An 18,448-nucleotide genomic window follows, 5' to 3' on the forward strand; every position below is an offset into this window, starting at 1 on the left:
TTTTTTAGATCTCTTCCTGGGTGGCTTTGGAGCTAAAAGCAAAACGGCCTAAATCTAGCCTGCCACTTAGTAGCTTTGTGACCTTGGGCAAGTCACTTATCCTCTCAAAGCCTCAGTTTCCTCCTCTGCTAGGTAAGCATGGTAATTGACGACTATCTCAAGAGCAGTTGTGAGAGTTACAGGAGAAAATGTGTCTAAAGCAGCCAGTGTAGCATTTGGCATGCACAGCGCACGTTCAAGACATGTTAATTGAAAGTTCTGTGGCTCATTATTTCAATCAGGTTTCTAGTTTTAAATCATATATTACTTCTTTGCTTCATCTGTTTTTCTTGTACCTAATTCTACATTTTAAAATTTTTACTATTATTTTTATATTTGAAGGAGAGAGAGTGACTGCGAGCCTCTCCTGGTCTCACTCTGTCCCTCTCTGATACTCTGGCTATCTCTGTACCGCTCTGCGTGTCTCTGTCTTTCTGTTCCTGGTACTGTCTCTTTCTTGCCACTCTGTTCTCTCTTTCCAAAAGAAGAGTTAGACATTTGCCCAGATGCTGGACATTGACAGGACCTGGTATATTCCATCAGGCCTTGCCCCTGGAACCACCTAAGAATCTCCAGGGAAGCACAGGCAGCAGGAGTTGCTTTTTAAGCCAAAGTTCAGAAGCCTGCATTCAACTTCAGCGAACTGCTGTCATAAACGTGTTACTTATGATTCAATGTAAAGGTATAACACAGTGATAACCCTTGTTTTTCTATTTGCACTTATAATTTTTTAAGTACTTTTATACCCACCGTGTCAGTTGATGCTCACAATTACACTGTTGATATATGTTATCTTCATTTAGCAGAGAAGAAAGTTCATTTATTCCTATTTATTCAGCGTATGTTTATTGAGTGCCTGTTATGTGCCAGGGACACAGCAGTTAAAAACAAAAGTGAACATGCAAGCATAAAAGCCTTTGGTCTCATGGAACTTATATTCTACTAGGAGAGATAGACAATACATCAATAGTGAGACATGCTATGAAGACAAGGGAAGCCAGGTAAGAGATAGGAGGGGCTGGGGTTGCTGTTTTAGGTAGGGTATCAAGGAAGGTGACATTTGAGAGACGTGAGTGAAGTTTGGTATGTCCCAGCCTGGACCCAGAACTCAATCTTCTGATACCCAGTTGTGTGATCTTTCCATTACCTCACACCTGGCTCACTAACATAATTCGTCATGTGATAAACATGTGTCTTTGGATCCAGTAGATAACCCTATTCAATAACTAATCACAAATAGTCTACATGTGAATTTTCACGCTTAGATTTCTCCTTTTAAAAATTCACATGCCACCATCATTCCTACCTAATACCTTCCTTTCCCTATTGCATTATACCCAAATATGTTGCTTTCCCTCTACGTATGAGAGCTAAACTTTTTTTTGTTAATAAATTTATTTATTTAATTTATTTATTTTTGGCTGTGTTGGGTCTTCGTTGCTGCACACAGGCTTTCTCTAGTTGCGGCGAGCGGGGGCTACTTCTGCATTGCAGTGCACGGGCTACTCGTTGCAGTGGCTTCTCTTGTTGCGGAGCACGGGCTTCAGTAGTTGTGGCACGCAGGCTCTAGGAGAGCTAAACATTTTTTTAAAAACTAAGAACATTTTACCTTTTTGAAACTTGGCTTCCCAGAAACCTTATCTTTCTGGAACTTTGCCCAAAACCAGGCAGGCAACCAATAATGCCTCCCTGACTTCCTATCTGTATACAGTCATACTGCTTCAGTGATCTGTGAGTCTCACTGCCGAAGAACAGTGGCTTATAACAACGTCCGTTTATCTGCTCGCAGTTTGTCAGTGTAGGTGGGGCTCAGCTGAGTGGTTGTCTCCCTTGGGGTCTCTCAGGCAGCTGCAGACTCTGAAGGGGTGACCAGGGCTGGAGGATCCAAGAAGGCCTCGCTCACACGTCTGACAGCTCAGCTGCAGTGGCTGGAACAGCTGAGGGCTGGCTGGCATCTTCTCTCCATACGGGTCTCCAGCAGGGTAGCCAGGTTCTTTAGGTGTCAGCTCAGGGCAACAGGACAGAAAAGCAGAAGCTGCCAGGCTGCTTACAACGCTCATGCAACATCACTCCCACCACATTCTGTTGGCCAAAGCAAATCACGAGGCCAGCCCAGATTCAACCAGAGGGGAAACAGACCACATCTAGATAGGGGAGCAGCACACAGAAATATGCGAGGAATTGGTGGTGGTATTTGGAAACAAACTACCACACTTATCTGCGCGCGCGCACACACACACACACACACACACACACACACACACCCGTAAATATATAATACAGTGTCCAGACAGTGACAGCTGACTGTTAGAGATCCCACTCACGGCAATATATCATGTTCCTTGGTTTACTTCTCTTCACTCATTGCAGCATACATTCTTTTCTCATATTCTTATTCCTTAGACCCAAACCTGCTGCCAGGCCTTCTCTCCTAGTTAGTGTTTATGTAGCAAAGTGCAAGGAAAAGACAGTGAGTTCTATAGGCAGACCCCCTGCGTCTGATTCCCTGCTCCCTCTTCAGCAGATTACTTAACATCTGCAAGCATCCATTTATTCATGTATAAATTGGGGTAATAATGGCACCCATCTAAAAGGATTGTTGTGAGGGCAAATGAGATGACATATATCAAGCATGTAGCACATAATCTAGGCTTAACATATGTTAGGTTCCTTTGCTCCCCTCCCTTTCCCTTACCTCAGAACCTGAGACAGCCCCTTTGTCACTGTGATATGACACAGTATGAGAAATAGTGTGGAGAGACGGGTTCTTTGTGGTTTTTGTTGTACTAAATAGATGAGCTGTTTGACCTCGGACAAGTTACTTGACCTCACTATGCCTCATTTTCCTCATCTGTAAAATGGGGATTATAATGGTACCTAGCTCACAGTGCTGTTGGAGATAGATAAACACAGAACCTGGTACAAGAGGAAGCACCTAATGAACGACTGTGACAGTAATAATATTTTACATCAATTAATTGATATTGTTATTTAGCCCAGTGCCTTGAATTGGAGCAGGTGCCTTTGAAAACCTCTCTTACCCCTTCCCCCGTACCATTCTGGGGAACACCTATTCTGTTCTTTTAGGACAAAGGTTCCAAACTATAAGAATGGACCACAAAAATTAGGTTCCCCATTGGGGAGCTCCAGGAGCCACGCTTTTGGCCCCTCCAGATTCCTAAGATTCCCAGATGTGACCCAAGGAGTATAATCTGCTGCTGCTCATTTCCCACGTTAGACACTCACCTAAAGGGATCCAGGGAAGAAGCAGGGTCCTTACATCAAACAGCAAGGGAGAGCAGTGAGTACCTAGTGTTGCCTGGACAGTAGTAATTCTCTGATATGATAGCCCCTGTCCACCTCCCTCCTCACCTCAGTTTTTGGTTCGAATGTCTTGTGGCATCTGAGCGCTTCGCTGACCCTCTCCTCTACCTGCTCTGAGTCTTACTTACACCTGCCATACGGGCTGCCGTGAGGTATGAGGTTACTCCTTTTCTAAATAAAACGGCATTTGATCTCTGCTGATAACCCATTCAGGTAGAAAGCCGGCACTCTGGGGTTGGGGCCTGGAAAGAACTTGTGTGTCAAAGAGGGCCCTGCTTTTTGCCAAACAAGTACCCAAGTGTTGATCACCTCATCTGCAGATAATGCCCCCCTACAATGCTCCCCTCTAGCTGCATGTTTTTTTCCAGTGGTCACAATGCCCAGGTTAAAGTCAGCTTCACCTTTCAGGCTGCTACCTCCGGCCAATCCAGACACCAGCCTCTTCCACCTTGTGTACGTGGATGCCATTGCCATAGCCATCGTTGGATTTTCAGTGACCATCTCAATGGCCAAGACCTTGGCAAATAAGCATGGCTACCAGGTTGATGGCAATCAGGTAAAAATCATTAATTTCCTGCGGATGTTTCCTGGTGGCACAGTCATCTTGCTCTACTGTAGGAGACAAATAAACTGGATTTCTCCATCTTGGTAGAAAAAAAATTACTTTGGTGATGGATGTATTTGAGGCATGTGTTTATTCAACACTACAGTTTTTTCGTGGTTTGTGTGCCTTAAATCATCAGAACACTGAGGTACAGACTCCTACCTCACCTCCTCAGTAGGTGCAATCTCCACTCTGAGGTTGACAGTTTGCCATACTCCTCTAGGCGCTGTCCCTATTTTTAAAGCTCACAGCCTGAGAATCTAATGTTTTTCCAGAACCATTTTTACTCTACAGGAAAGCCTTCTCTTTGTTCACTGAACTTTGAGTTTATGATTCATCACTTAAACCCCACAATACATTCTTTGCTGCCTTCTTTTATAAGATAGCTACAGATAAAGTATTTAATCTGAATACCATGAGCCATTATTTGTTTCTAAGATAAATACCCAGTGTGTATTTATCTTAGAAATTCACACTGTGCATTTTTAAGAGGAGACTAGACGCTCCATATTCATACGAGACACAGTAATCCATCTAGGAAACCCGGAAGTTGCCCTGAGATCAGGACTCACTCACTGGTCCCAAGAGGACACTGGCATGGGTTCCTTGATGAGCAAGAGCCCAGGCATTTAAAAGATGCCAGCAGTCCTATTCACCAATAACTTTCTCTTAAACGACAAAAATATTTTGTCCGTTTTGCTGCAGTTTTCTTTAAAAACAAAAGCATTATTTGTGTAGAGTGTGTTTGGGAAAGAGGGGGCTAGGTGGTGAGCGCAACATTTATCTCCAACACAATAAAAATTCAAGGTGTTTTTCTTGAATTAATTCAAGAAATTAATGCATTAATTCCTGTTTTGAACTCATGTTAAACAAATTCTTGTATCTGGAAAGAGAATGAAGAGACAGCCTGTGCTGCTGAAAATGTGCATTAAATGGGCCATCATGCCTGGCTTCCTGAAAAATAACTGATCTCTTTTGTGCTTTGCTTCCACGTGGAAAAGGAGCTCATTGCCCTGGGACTGTGCAATTCCACTGGCTCACTCTTCCAGACTTTTGCAATTTCATGCTCCTTGTCTCGAAGCCTTGTCCAGGAGGGAACTGGAGGGAAGACACAGGTGCGTATGCAACTGGCCTCCAAGGTCTGGTGATTTGGGTGATAAACTTTAATCTGTTGATTGTATTCTGCCTGAAGATCCATGCTCCAGTGAGCTGTGTATGAATCAGAGAAAGGCATGATTGGTTGAAGCAAATCACAAGGAACTGAATCTACAGGAAAGGGGTATATTCGCCAGTCAAATCGAAAAATTAAACAACACTCCCTGCTACCAGTAAACCTCAAAGTTCAGACATAGGATGTTGTCATGAAAGCCTGAGAGTGAGTATGGGCAGGATGCCAGCACCATCCAATAGACCTTTCTGCTGTGATGGAAATGTTTGATATTTGTACTGTCTAGTGTGGCAGCCACTAGCCACATGTAGCTCTTGAGCACTTGAAATGTAGCTAGTGCAACCAAGACCTGAATTTTTAATTTTATTTGATTTTACTTTTTAAGATGTAAATAGCCACATGTGGCTAGTGACTACCACTTTGGATGGTAAAAGTCTTATCTGAACTCTTCTGGCCCCTGTGAGTCTGGGGTCAGCACCATACATCTCCTTTCCCCCACCCCTGGCACGGGCATTTCATTCAGGGTATTTAAATATTTCAGCTTCTGGTTTAAAGGCTATATGAGGAACCAAAACCTCAGAAAGGGAGTGGGAATGAGTTACAGGTTTATGTAATGGTATGGATGACTTATATGAAGCCATATCTTACCACAGTGATTATCAAAAGACTAAGACCAACCGATGCCCCGCCTCTTACTCAGGTCTCCTAAAAGCCCCTTCCACGTGTCTTCTCTCATTCAGCTTGCAGGTTGTTTGGCCTCATTAATGATTCTGCTGGTCATATTAGCCACTGGATTCCTCTTTGAATCATTACCCCAGGTATGTAGCTTAGACTTGGTGTGAGGTTTTCTCATGTATAGAGACTTTGCTATTTTATTTGTTTATATTTTTGTGGCTGTCTCATGGGTTTTTACTGTAACCCTAGTGAGGTGGTATGAGAAAGGGCCAAGGCTAGGTTCAATATCCTGTTCCGCAGCCTGCCAGCAACGGGGACCTAGGGAAAGCCATCTCAGCATCTTTGATTCTCAGTTTCTTTATCTGCAAAGTGGAGGTTTTGGCTTGGCTAATCTCCAAGGTCCTTCTCTCTTTGATCTTCTATGACCTTATACTCCTATTAAAAATTTGAGGTGGCCTACACTCATAAAACGTTTAGTTACTGGAACATTTAATCTAGTAGAGCTCAGGAATGCTATAGCATGGAGAAAATCATAATGCAGGAAGACCATGGGTAAGATAAGTCCTTGAGTACAGTTTAATTCTGAACCTCTTGACCACCATGCAGGTTTGCTACTAGGATATAAGCCTGGTTTTCAAGTCCCATTTTAGCTAACCAAGTCCTGAAAATCCAGGTGTTCTTGTCTCCACATGTACCATCACTGCCCTGTAGTAAGGGAGTGGGGAAAGGACGGTGGGAGGGCAGCCGCAGGACAGTGAAGGGCCAGCAGAGGGGGTCTCTGGACACAAGAGGAGAGGCACACATGAATGTGCTGTGTTTCAGGCTGTGCTGTCGGCCATTGTGATCGTCAACCTGAAAGGAATGTTTATGCAATTCTCAGATCTCCCCTTTTTCTGGAGAACCAGCAAGATAGAGCTGGTAAGTAACAAAGGTGATTGCTAGGTGAATATGTCATAGCAACAAATGTATTGTTGCTGATAAAAATGTGAGAAAGATAAGTTACTGTGGCCAGTTATTATATGCAGTATCCAGTTAGGCAACAAGGCTAGGTACTCTGTGTGTGTGTGTGTGTGTGTGTGTGTGTGTGTGTGTGTGTGTGTGTGTGTGAGAGTGAGTGACTCTTAGGAAATTTTTCACAAGATTCTACCTGAAGCTTTCTGTCTTTTGTTTAGACCATCTGGCTTACCACTTTTGTTTCCTCCTTGTTCCTGGGATTGGACTATGGCTTGATTACTGCTGTGATCATCGCACTGATGACTGTGATTTACAGAACACAGAGGTGAGTGCACAGATTGGCATGGGTGTGCGTCCTGCCTGAGACTGCAACAGTGAGTTTAAATGTAGATCAAAGCTCGATCTGGTCAAAGTAAGCTCTTTGGTTACTTCTGGTCAGCATGAAATGGCACTGAGGACTCATGGGGCTTGTTGACTAAATAAACTGCCAAATGAAAAACTCAGTATGATTGTGCCAGATGCTCTACTCTTATCACAGTTTATAATTCCATCAGTGGTTTTCTTAAAAGAGCCTAGTTTGTCTCATGGTTCCTGCCATTCTGGCCCCTGTGGCACCCTGGCTTATTTACCCTCTTGTGAGGGTAAATGAACTGTGTGTTCTTGCAGTCTGCTTTGGCACCGGGTGCTGACATAGGTTTTGATAACATGGAGCAGACGCTGACACCAAGTTATCCAATGTGGGGCTTCAGCTGTTCCTTCCTCCACCCTGAAATATTATCACCTGTCATCTCTTCTCCTAGTACGAAGCTGAGTCCAATGGGGAAGGTATAAAATAACTTTAAAAAAATACTCTGTTCATGATAAATAAATAAATCACTATAAAGAAAAAAAGAAAGGAAACATTATGTTTTCAAATAGTCTGACTTTGGAGTCAGACAACCTTAGGTTCAAGTCCTGGCTGCACACTCTATATAAGCTCTGTGATTTTACGTGACCTGTTGGAGCCTCCGTCTCTGCCTCTATAAAATGAGACTATTACTTGCTGCCTCAAAGAGTCACAGTAAGGTTCAAATGAGAATAATGCACATGAAGAGCCTAGCACAGTGCCTGACACATCCTATGCATGCAACAAATTTAACACGGGAGGAATGAAAATGAGGTTAGTCTGTTTTTGCCTGTAGTTGCAAATCACACGATAGTTCTTAAAGTTTTGATTGTGGTATATTGAAGGGCTGCTAGATGGAAATGATGGGATGCTTCCCACTCTACAGCGTAGGAAATGAGCATTTTCCTCTTTAGAAACGACATAGAGGGAAATGTAAACATGTGGAATCTAAACTCAAAAGTTACACTGTTTTTAATAACAAACTCTACCCTGTCACCCACTTTTATGTTTTTGTTTGTTTGGTTTTGGTTTTTGGGGTTTTTTTTTTTGTGGTACGCAGGCCTCTCACTGTTGTGGCCTCTCCTATTGCGGAGCACAGGCTCCGGACGCGCAGGCTCAGCGGCCATGGCTCACGGGCCCAGCCGCTCCGCGGCATGTGGGATCTTCCCGGACCGGGGCACAAACCCGTGTCCCCTGCATCGGCAGGCAGACTCTCAACCACCGCACCACCAGGGAAGCCCTCCCCCCAGTTTTTATACGAGCATTATTAGTGCATGCAAGAGTTCTTTATCTCAGAGCTTTAGTGAACATCATGGTTTAAAAATATCTATATCCTTTAACAAGCCATGGTATAGAATTGGAGATTTTTTTTTCACTTTTTGGTGTTTTTTTTTTTTTACCCAAATAATAGTTTATGATTTCTTATCATAAATTTTAAAGTTAGGCAGGTTGTTTTTTAAATGCTTTGCTTATTTTTCTCCCCCAAATAATTAACTAAAGTTCATTTTTAATGTTCTGTCCCTGTTGGTGATTGTGCTGGGTCTTTGTAGGTTAGAGTTTAGGGAGCCAGTACCAAGGCTACATGTTTATTTTCAGCTGCTTCTTTCTCTGTAATTAGGGCATGCTGTCCAGAGAGGGCTAGTGCTTCACTGGCTTTGCTTGTCTTCCAAACACCCAGATTCCCTCAAAGCCCACATGGTCAAGGGACAATCAGTTCATCAACAAATAGTTCCTTATGCCTCCTCCATGCAGGCGCTGTGGGTGATGCTATAAATGTGACAGAAATTCAATTTTTGCCCCCAAGCGGGGGCAAAACATATTAAAATAATTATAATCTTATAATCTTAATTGGACAATTTTTTTGGAGGGACTACTGGGTTCCCAGGGAGATACTAGACTCTAGGGATATTGCAGTAAATAAAACATAGTCCTTCCCTTCAAAAAGGCTGCACTCTTCCAAGTATGACAGATACGTAATGATAATGATGGTGCTAATCATGGTAATGAAGTAGTGGTGGCACTAAATTACTGTAATTAGTTATGTGCCTGGCTGTGTGCGAAGATCCATGCTTTATGTCATTCATCCTTCCAGCCCAAATGACTGTTAGCATCCCCGTTTCACAGATGGGGAAACTGAGGCCTAGGTCGATTAACTTCGATCACACGGCAACTGGTAGGCAATGATTCAAATACGAGTTTTTGTGAATCCAGAGGCTAACTCTTAATCAGCATTTTATAATCCATCTTCAAGAAATTGGAATACACAGTTGTAAGTGCTTCAGTTAAGTGTAAGCAAGGTACAAGTGATAAGAGATGGCCAAATAAAACCCCACCAGAGTTCATAAAGAGAGACTTTCTTGCTCCTGGGGTGATTAGGGAAGAAACAGGGAGTATTTAGACCTGAGGAAGTGGGATTCCAGAGCACTCCAACTGGTCAGGAAGGCCTTTTCCTCATCTGCCTGTTGAAATCCACGTAAGTTTAGACCCCGCTCACCCAGCCAGAGAGATCCCAGCTCCCCTGTGTGCCCACGGCAGCATTGTGGTCCTCCAGCACCTCACAAGTCTCCCAGTTACTTGTGTACTTGTGTGGTCCCCGTGTCCACCCCTCACTCACCTCCGCCCGCTGGCACTAGACTGCAACATGTGGACAACGTTTCGAGTCTCGTATGGAAGGTTTTCTCATAATTGGGAACTCAACTGAGAACCTTGCCTCTCATCTCCAGTGTCAGTCGTTGGTGTTATATTTGTCCACAGATGTCACTAGACTGTGAGCACCTTGGTTGTGTACACGAGGTTCCTAGAGCCCAGTACCAGCATATAGTGTGTGTTCTCTGAATGCTTGTTGAAGGAATCCACCTAGAAAAACCCCTGACATTTCTGCTGTAGATTCTGACTCACAAAGCACTTGCACATATGCGCTGAGAACACCAGAGCGTAGTAACGAGACCATGGAATGTCCATACAAGACCTTGAGCCATATTCTGACTCTGCCAAGCTCTCTGACCTTGAACAGCTCACCTAACCCCACTGGACTTCAATTTCTCTTCCACATGACGGCAGAAATAAGCCCAGTAGGATTTTTCATGGGCTATAATAAGGTAATATCAGGTGCTTAAGAAGTAGTACCTGTCATCATTTCAGTATCTAATTTGAGCCAGACTGTCCTATAAAAAGAATTCGGAATTTGTGCTTTTAAAAAATAATGTTTAAAATCTATTCACACCAGCCTTCAGAAAACTTTCTATGCTGATTTGAGATTTTTTTCTCCCCACACCTTCTGTTGACTAACCCCCCGCCCACTGCTCCATGAGTCAGAGACTCTTATTAGAGACAAAATGAAAATCCCCTCTCCTGCTTTAGAATTAAAACAGGAAGATAATTCTATCTACCCAGTAACATGAGATCGAGTTACACATGTCCCTGGCATGGTTTGAACTCTGCACAATTCATTTTTGCCCCCATCTTTAGATGCCTGAGTCTTTTGTCTTGATCTGGTTGTGTGTGTGCTATCTGGATGGTATGTACAGGATGTGTGTGTAGTGTTATGTAGTGGGTATGTACGTGGTGTGCGTATGTGCTGTGTGTGGGGGCTCTGTGTGTTGTGAGGTGTATGTGTTGTGTGTGTATATAGCGTACGTCTTGGGGATGTGTGTGGGGTGTGTTAGCCTTGGAATGGCACTGGGAATGTGAATATATGTGGAGCCCTTCCGAAGAGGCACCATAAAAGGATCAAGTATCCCTGAAGTCACTAGCAAATCCAACGTGCAGAACCTCGTGTTTCCGTCAAGTCCTGTGCATCAGCACGTTGGTATTTTAACACGCTCCTTCTCTGTCTTCAGTCCGAGCTACATAGTCCTTGGGCAGCTTCCTGACACTGATGTGTACATTGACATAGACGCGTATGAGGAGGTAGGACCTTTTTCTATCATTTTAAATGGTTGTAAGCATGTGATGTGACTGGCCAACTAGATATTATTTTTACTTAGGACAAAGAGTGGGGTGGAGAGCAGGGAGGTGTGGTGGTCAAAGCGAAAAGCCTGAACTTCAGTGTACTATCTGGATTCAGTTTTACAGTTTATACTACACATCAGTTACACAACCTCCTAATATTTATTTTTCCTCCTTTTTTAATGAGGATAAATATATATTCTTGGACTTAAAGTATATGTTTACAAAATACTGAGGCTGTTTGCCAGGGTGGTCTGTATGGGCGTGATTTCCTTCTGATGAATTTAAACTGGTGGTAAAATACTAGTATTAGCAGTGTAGAATGTAGGTGGTGGGGCTATGGAATTTTCCCGCTTCATTTTTTTTCCTGCTTCATTTTTTTAATATATAAATATTTCTATTCTATTTTATTTATTTTTGGCCACATTGGGTCTTTGTTGGCAGTGCACGGGCTTCTCATTGTGGTAGCGTCTTGTTGCGGAGCACGGGCTCTAGGCTCATGGGCTTCAGTAGTTGTGGCTCACGGGTTCTAGAGCGCAGGCTCAGTAGTTGCGGCGCACGGGCTTAGTTGCTCTGCGGCATGTGGGATCTTCCCGGACCGAGACCCCAACCCATGTCCCCTGCATTGGCAGGCGGATTCTTAACCACTGCACCACCAGGGAAGCCCTCCTGCTTCTTTTTTTTTTTTTTTTTTTTTTTTTTTGTAGTACGCGGGCCTCTCACTGTTGTGGCCTCTCCCGCCGCCGAGCACAGGCTCCGGACGCGCAGGCTCAGCGGCCATGCCTCATGGGCCCAGCCGCTCTGCGGCATATGGGATCTTCCCGGACCGGGGCACGAACCCGTGTCCCCTGCATCGGCAGGCGGACTCTCCACCACTGCACCACCAGAGAAGCCCCATGAGGCTTCTTGATAAAATTTTCGCTTGGGTCCATTTCACTCCTGCCTACGTTCTGTGAATCAACCAGTATCAGCCTCTGTTCATTTTATTTGGCTGCTTGTCACAGTCTGAGTGAGCTTCGCCTTTCCTACCCACTTCTTTTTTTTTTAATATTTCAGTTTCTTCTTTGTACTTTATGGTAAAAATGAAACAAAGAAAGACTTTTGAAAGAAATGAAAAGGTGTGCATTTTTAAAGGTGTTCTGCTCAGCACGCATTCCTCCAGAGCATGAGTAGGTCAGCTAGAGTGACATTATTTTATTTAAACACTGTCAGAGGTCACTTAGCAACTTCTGTATTAATTTTCAAGTTAGAAGAGGGAGACAATTGCTGTTTCGATTCTGAAATATTTCCATATATTAAATTCACTAACATTTTATTTCTCAGGTGAAAGAAGTTCCTGGAATAAAAATATTCCAAATAAATGCCCCAATTTATTATGCAAATAGTGACTTATATAGCAGTGCATTAAAAAGAAAGGTGAGTCACAAGAAACTAAGGGTGATTATTTCTGAGGAGGGAATCTGAGGATTGATAGGCATGGGGGGGTCACTTAAATGTCTTGGTATACCTTTTATACTACTTGTTTTTCTCTGCCTCTATTTTTTTAATTGTGGTATAATATACATAACTTAAAATTTATCTTTTTTGTTTTATTTCTCTTTACATAACTTAAAATTTATCATTTTAACCATTTGGAACTATACAAGTCAGTGGATGGAATTAAGTACATTCGCATTGTTGTGTAACCAACACCGCTATTCATTCTCTTTTATCATATGCATGTATTACCTTTTCAAAAATATATTTTTTTAAAGAAGCGAAAAACTAATTTTAAGTTTCTTATTCTTGGGTTCCTTTGATCATGATTAGGACTCCACCCCACACTCTCCAGCAAGGAGGAAAACCTTCCAGTCAATCCACAGAGTCTCTGAGACATCTAAGTTTGAAAAATACTACTTTAAAATTCTCTTTTATATTTAGCTTCTGGTTGTCTTGAAGCAAGACCAAGAATAAGAAAAGTTACTACTGTTCTTTTAACGAGGGATAACCCAGTTCAGGGCATCTGAGGGAAAGGTAGAGCAAGGGTTACGGTGATAATTTGGCATAGAAAACAGTCAGATGGAGAGATTTGAAGATTAATTGCTTTGGGTGGGTTCCTGGGAGCCAAGAAGTTATTTTTGCATATATTGCCCTTCTGTAAAGACTGGAGTGAACCCAGCCTTCATAATGGGAGCAAGAAGAAAGGCCATGAAGAAGTATGCTAAGGAAGTTGGAAATGCCAACATGGCCAATGCAACCGTCGTCAAAGTGGTGAGTGATCCCTTCATTGTAACTTTCCCTTGTCTCTTGATCTGCAGTGCCCCCCACCTTTATTCATGATTGAAGGTTTTTTTTGTTTGTTTTTGTTTTTTTTTTTTTTGCGGTACGCGGGCCTCTCGCTGTTGTGGCCTCTCCCGTTGCGGAGCACAGGCTCCGGACGCACAGGCCCAGCGGCCATGGCTCACGGGCCCAGCCGCTCCGCGGCATGTGGGATCTTCCCGGACCGGGGCACGAACCCGTGTCCCCTGCATGGGCAGGCGGACTCCCAACCACTGCGCCACCAGGGAAGCCCCATGACTGAAGTTTTAACACAGCATCAAGTCCCTAAAGTAGGAAAGCTTAGAAACAAGCTAAGTATCCTTTGTATATTAAAGATACATGGTAAGGTCAGTTATGAGAATGCTTCTGAAATAAGTAGTGATAGGAGCCCAGGAAAACATGGTTTTGAAAAATAGAAATCACACAGTACCTTAATAAATGTTACCGTTATTACTTTGTCAGAGATTCATTCAGCTGATAGTAAAAAAACCTCAAAGACTGGTTTTTGTCTGTGGTCTGTGGTCTGTCATGTTGAAGTTAATGGGACTATTTTAGAAGTTAGGGGAAAATGTATATGATGACTAAAGAGAGTGGATTTCATTGGACAAAAGAAAAAGAGGAGGAAGAAAAAAAGAAACAGCTAAAACTGAATATTGTGTATATATCCTTTTTTGTCATATTACAGGGCTAGGATATAGCAAATATTTTGGAAATGGTCTGGTATAGTCAGAAACTTGAGCATATGAGGACTAATTTTTCCCTCATAAATCTTTCTCAGAACCGAAATATGAGTTGTTCATAGCACTCTGGTTTGGTTTGATTTTTAACACAGGATGCAGAAGTAGATGGAGAAGATGGCACCAAGCCTGAGGAAGAGGAGGATGAAATAAAATATCCCCCAATAGTCACCAAGAGCACACTTCCTGAGGAACTGCAAAGATTTATGCCCCCAGGGGATAACGTGCACACCATCATTCTGGATTTTACGCAAGTCAATTTTATGGATTCCGTTGGTGTAAAAACTCTGGCAGGGGTAAGCATCATCTTTAACAAGTCTTTTAGTATCTCTGTGCCCAGTATCACCATCATTAAAATCAGAGAATTGAACTAGGGTCCTTTTTCAACTCTCAGAATTTTGTTGTTGTTTTTGTTTTTCAACTTTTGATTGTGGAATATATTGAAAATATACAAAATAAAGAGCAGAGTGTAATGAACCCCCATGTAACTATCACTCAGATTCAACTATTATCAGTTCATGGTCAATTTTGTTTCATTTATCCCCACGCCCATTTTCCCCTTCTCTTATTTTGAAGCACATCCCACTCATCATATAATCTGTAAATATTACAGTATATACCTCTTCGAGAAGATTCTTTTAAAAACCATTACCATAATACCTTTATTACACTTGAATAAAATTTGACAAGAATTCTTTGATGTTCCAAATTATCACTGTTGATATAAAAATCAAACAAAATACAGATTTTTAAATGATTAGTTCAAAATGCATAATTATTGAAGTGGAGTAGCTCAAGTGAATGAACCAGCGCATCTTATATCACTAAATACGTATTGGTAGAAAGAAACTTGCACCTCACAGAGTCAAGAGAAATTAAACTTTATTTCAACATTATTACAGATTGTAAAAGAATATGGAGATGTCGGCATTTATGTGTATTTAGCAGGATGCAGTGGTGAGTACACTTTTAGAATGGGAGAAGTTTTAACATTTTGGTTTTGTTTCTGTTTTTTAAATAACTGCATTTGGAAGTATTTTCCCTTAATTTTAGTTTTAGGTGAAAATGAAAATTATTCTGAAAATCTAAAGCTAGCTTTGAAAGTTGCCACTTACAGCACTCACATCCCTGGGTTACTTGGTGGTAGGCCTCCTGCACGGGAGTTGGAGGAAAGGAGCTAATAAACCATTGTTCAGGGCTGGTATATTTTTTTAGTAATTATTTATGTAATGGCTGCCATAAACATAGTTATATAAAATCATTTAGGTTTTTCCAGACAATGCCTGCTCTTTTTGTTTTAATATAAATTTTGGCTAAAACAGTGCTTGAAAATGAAATTCACATAAAGGCATCACTTTTCACCTACCGAAATAGCAAAAATTGAAAATGTTTGACAGCAGGCTCTGTAGGCTCACTGTGGGACAACAGGAACCCTCAGACATTGCTGGTGGGAGTGCAAACTGGAGCAGCCTCTGTGGAGGGCAGACAGGAATTTTCTTTCAAAATTACAAATGCATTTACCTTTAACCCAGCAAATCCAACAGTATGCTACACACATTCAAAATAAGACATGTACGTGGTTAATGATCGTAGTACTGTCTCTAAGAACAAAACACTAGAAAATATTTAGTTGTCAAAAGGGACCAGTTAAATAAACTAGGGTACATTTACACCATAGAATAATACCATGTATGGTAAAAAATAATTTTTATTATATCATTTTAATATTTAAACTATATGAAAGTGTTACTTTTTTAATGTTTAAGACTGACACCCAGAGTGTGGGCTAATTTTCTTCTTTTTTATTTATTGTTTACTGATTTATTTATTCTTGGCTGCATCAGGTCTTAGTTGCAGGATCTTTCATTGCAGCGCAACAGGCTTCTCTCTAGTTGTGGCGCGCAGGCTCCAGGGCACGTGGGCTCCGTAGTTTGTGGCACCCGGGCTCTCTAGCTGAGGCGCGCCAGCTCAGTAGTTCTGGTGGGTGGGCTTAGTTGCCCCACGGCATGTGGGATCTTAGTTCCCCGACCAGGGATTGAACCATGTCCCCTGTATTGGAAGGTGGAGTCTTTACCACTGGACCACCAGGGAAGTCCCTGGGCTAATTTTCCCTTCTTCTTTTATAGCACAAGTCGTGAGTGACCTCACTCGAAATCAATTCTTTGAAAATCCTGCCTTACTGGATCTGCTGTTCCACAGCATTCACGATGCAGTCTTAGGCAGCCAAGTTCGAGAGGCACTTGCCGAACAGGAGGCCACGGCTGCTCCTCCCCAGGAGGACTCTGAGCCCAACGCCACTCCGGAAGCTTAGACGAGGAGCTCAGCCTGCGATGGGGTATGAGCTTCTCGTGAAATTACTAACCTACACACTTTAAATAGTAGACACTAAATGTTTTTTTCCTAAGGGTAAATACTACTAGTAGGTAAATACTAGTAAATACAAGGCTTGATTTGGAGGGTGAATGACGCATAGCAAGATGTATCTTACTTGTATTTTTTTAATTGACTATTTCAAAGATATTATTAGCCTCTTGCCTGTCTTTATTGTGTAGTGACATTTCTGTTACTCTTTAGTATTATCTTTGTGAACTTAAAGAATTTATTTAAGTACTTTATCCACAAATCAGATACCCTGTCACCAGATGGGTAGTAGTTCTTTGCTTTTGTACTTGTTGATCTACAGACTTTCTGGAATCAGTTATCTCACAGAGGAGGCAAACCCACAATTTTCTAGAAGTTCTTCTTTTAAAATAACCATTTATTGTTACAGAAGCAATGTAGGTACATTGCAGAAAATTAGAAAATATAGACAAGCAAAAATAAGGAAAACATTACATTACCAGCAAAGATTATTGCTAACACCTTAATGCATGTCCTTCCAGATCTTTTTCTATCCATATATATTTACATCTTTTAACCAAAATAAGATCATACTCTACATAGTGTTCTGTGACCTGTTCTTTTCAGTCATCCATCTTTGCTTTCTCATTCTAGAACATGTTTACCTCAGACCATATTCAAACTTCCCCAATTGTCTCCACAGTTGTAGTTGGTTTATCCAAACTAGTATTCATTCTGTGACCTTACACTACAAATGGTCATGTCCCCCTAAGTCCCATAACTGTGTCTTAATCTAGCACTGTCCCTTTTTTGATGACATTGACTTGTTAAAGGGAGTTGGGGCAGTTGTCCTGTAGAATCCCATCTTATGAGTGTGTCCACTCGCTTTTTCAAGGTGTTATTTAGTTTGTCCCTTTATTTCCTGAACTACCTATGATCTAGAAGTTATGTCTAACTAAAGGCTTCATGAATTTGAATAAAACATTTCTTGCTAGATGAGATACATGCATAGATGAGGCACGTGCTTCAAATCGCATCACAACAGAAAACAAGTAATATCTAGTTGACCTACCATTAATGATGCTAAAATAAATCACTTGGATTAATATGACAACCAATCCCCCAATTATATTTTCTCCTTTGTGACTAGTGAGTTATCTGTATGGTGTTCCTTTGGCATTGAATGAATGCCCAGTTCTCCATTAGCCGTTCACCCAGAGGTTTTAACGTCTAGTGTTAATCCTTGCCTAAAGCAGCAATTTTATTAAGGTGTGTGAATTTTCTTTTCCAATTCTTTCATTTCTTCTGCATTTATCAATTGGTGTTTCCGTGTAAACTACAGCTTTCCCTCAACTTGAATTATTTAGTCATCCTTAAATATAGTTCTTACTGGAAGGGCAGGTTAAATTATTTTTTTTCCATTTGGTTATCAACTTCAAAGTAAGGAGTTGGTTTAATAGATGGTGACGAATTAGGTTCTTTTTCCTTTTTCCTATAATTATACACTCATGAATTGTTGTAGTTTTAATGTGTTTCAGTGCATTATAGTTATTCTTTTTGGTGTTCAAATTGTCACACCTGTGGCCAGTAGGAGGCCCTAGAAGTTTTGTTGTTGTTGCTAAAACTGATTTACCACATATTTTAGAAAACTGACTCCTGGTTATAATTTAATACCTTCCTTCTAAATCCACAGAGTTAGTTAATTCTTCATCAAACTCAGTTTTAAGCCGATGAGTGAGTAAAATGCTGTTTGAAGCATTTTCTCTACAGTTGTTCAAAAGGAGTAGGGAGACCTTTAAGCCAGTTTGTCATCAGAAGTTCCTGCTCCTGTAATTCTAACCACCTGCTCACTCCAAATCACAGCCCAAGTATTAGCCAACCTGCCTAAAGCCTCATCTGCTAAGATTTCCTGCTAATAGTTGTTGTTGTTTTTGTTTTTGTTTTACATGTTTCCTTATTGACTCCTTGTTTTAGTT

The 18,448-nt window shown here is 41.6% G+C and overlaps 1 protein-coding gene across 3 annotated transcripts in view; it reads left to right on the forward strand.

Moving 5' to 3' along the window:
• Positions 1-16,443, forward strand: part of SLC26A5 (solute carrier family 26 member 5) — a 29,995-nt gene extending 13,552 nt beyond the window's left edge. The window contains exons 8-18 of one of the 3 annotated variants that reach the window (XM_065884124.1): positions 3,772-3,919; positions 4,969-5,082; positions 5,876-5,953; positions 6,633-6,728; positions 6,983-7,089; positions 10,989-11,058; positions 12,421-12,513; positions 13,240-13,347; positions 14,228-14,428; positions 15,035-15,089; positions 16,259-16,443. In XM_065884124.1, the coding sequence (XP_065740196.1) occupies positions 3,772-3,919; positions 4,969-5,082; positions 5,876-5,953; positions 6,633-6,728; positions 6,983-7,089; positions 10,989-11,058; positions 12,421-12,513; positions 13,240-13,347; positions 14,228-14,428; positions 15,035-15,089; positions 16,259-16,443 (1,255 nt within the window). Of the gene's footprint in view, positions 1-3,771; positions 3,920-4,968; positions 5,083-5,875; positions 5,954-6,632; positions 6,729-6,982; positions 7,094-10,988; positions 11,059-12,420; positions 12,514-13,239; positions 13,348-14,227; positions 14,429-15,034; positions 15,090-16,258 lie in introns of those variants that run through there. The other 2 variants (XM_065884125.1, XM_065884126.1) reach the window with 2 other exon arrangements.
• The last annotated feature ends 2,005 nt before the right edge of the window (positions 16,444-18,448 follow it).

This window comes from Phocoena phocoena, chromosome 9, assembly GCF_963924675.1.
Source record: "Phocoena phocoena chromosome 9, mPhoPho1.1, whole genome shotgun sequence".
NCBI classification, from domain to species: domain Eukaryota; kingdom Metazoa; phylum Chordata; class Mammalia; order Artiodactyla; family Phocoenidae; genus Phocoena; species Phocoena phocoena.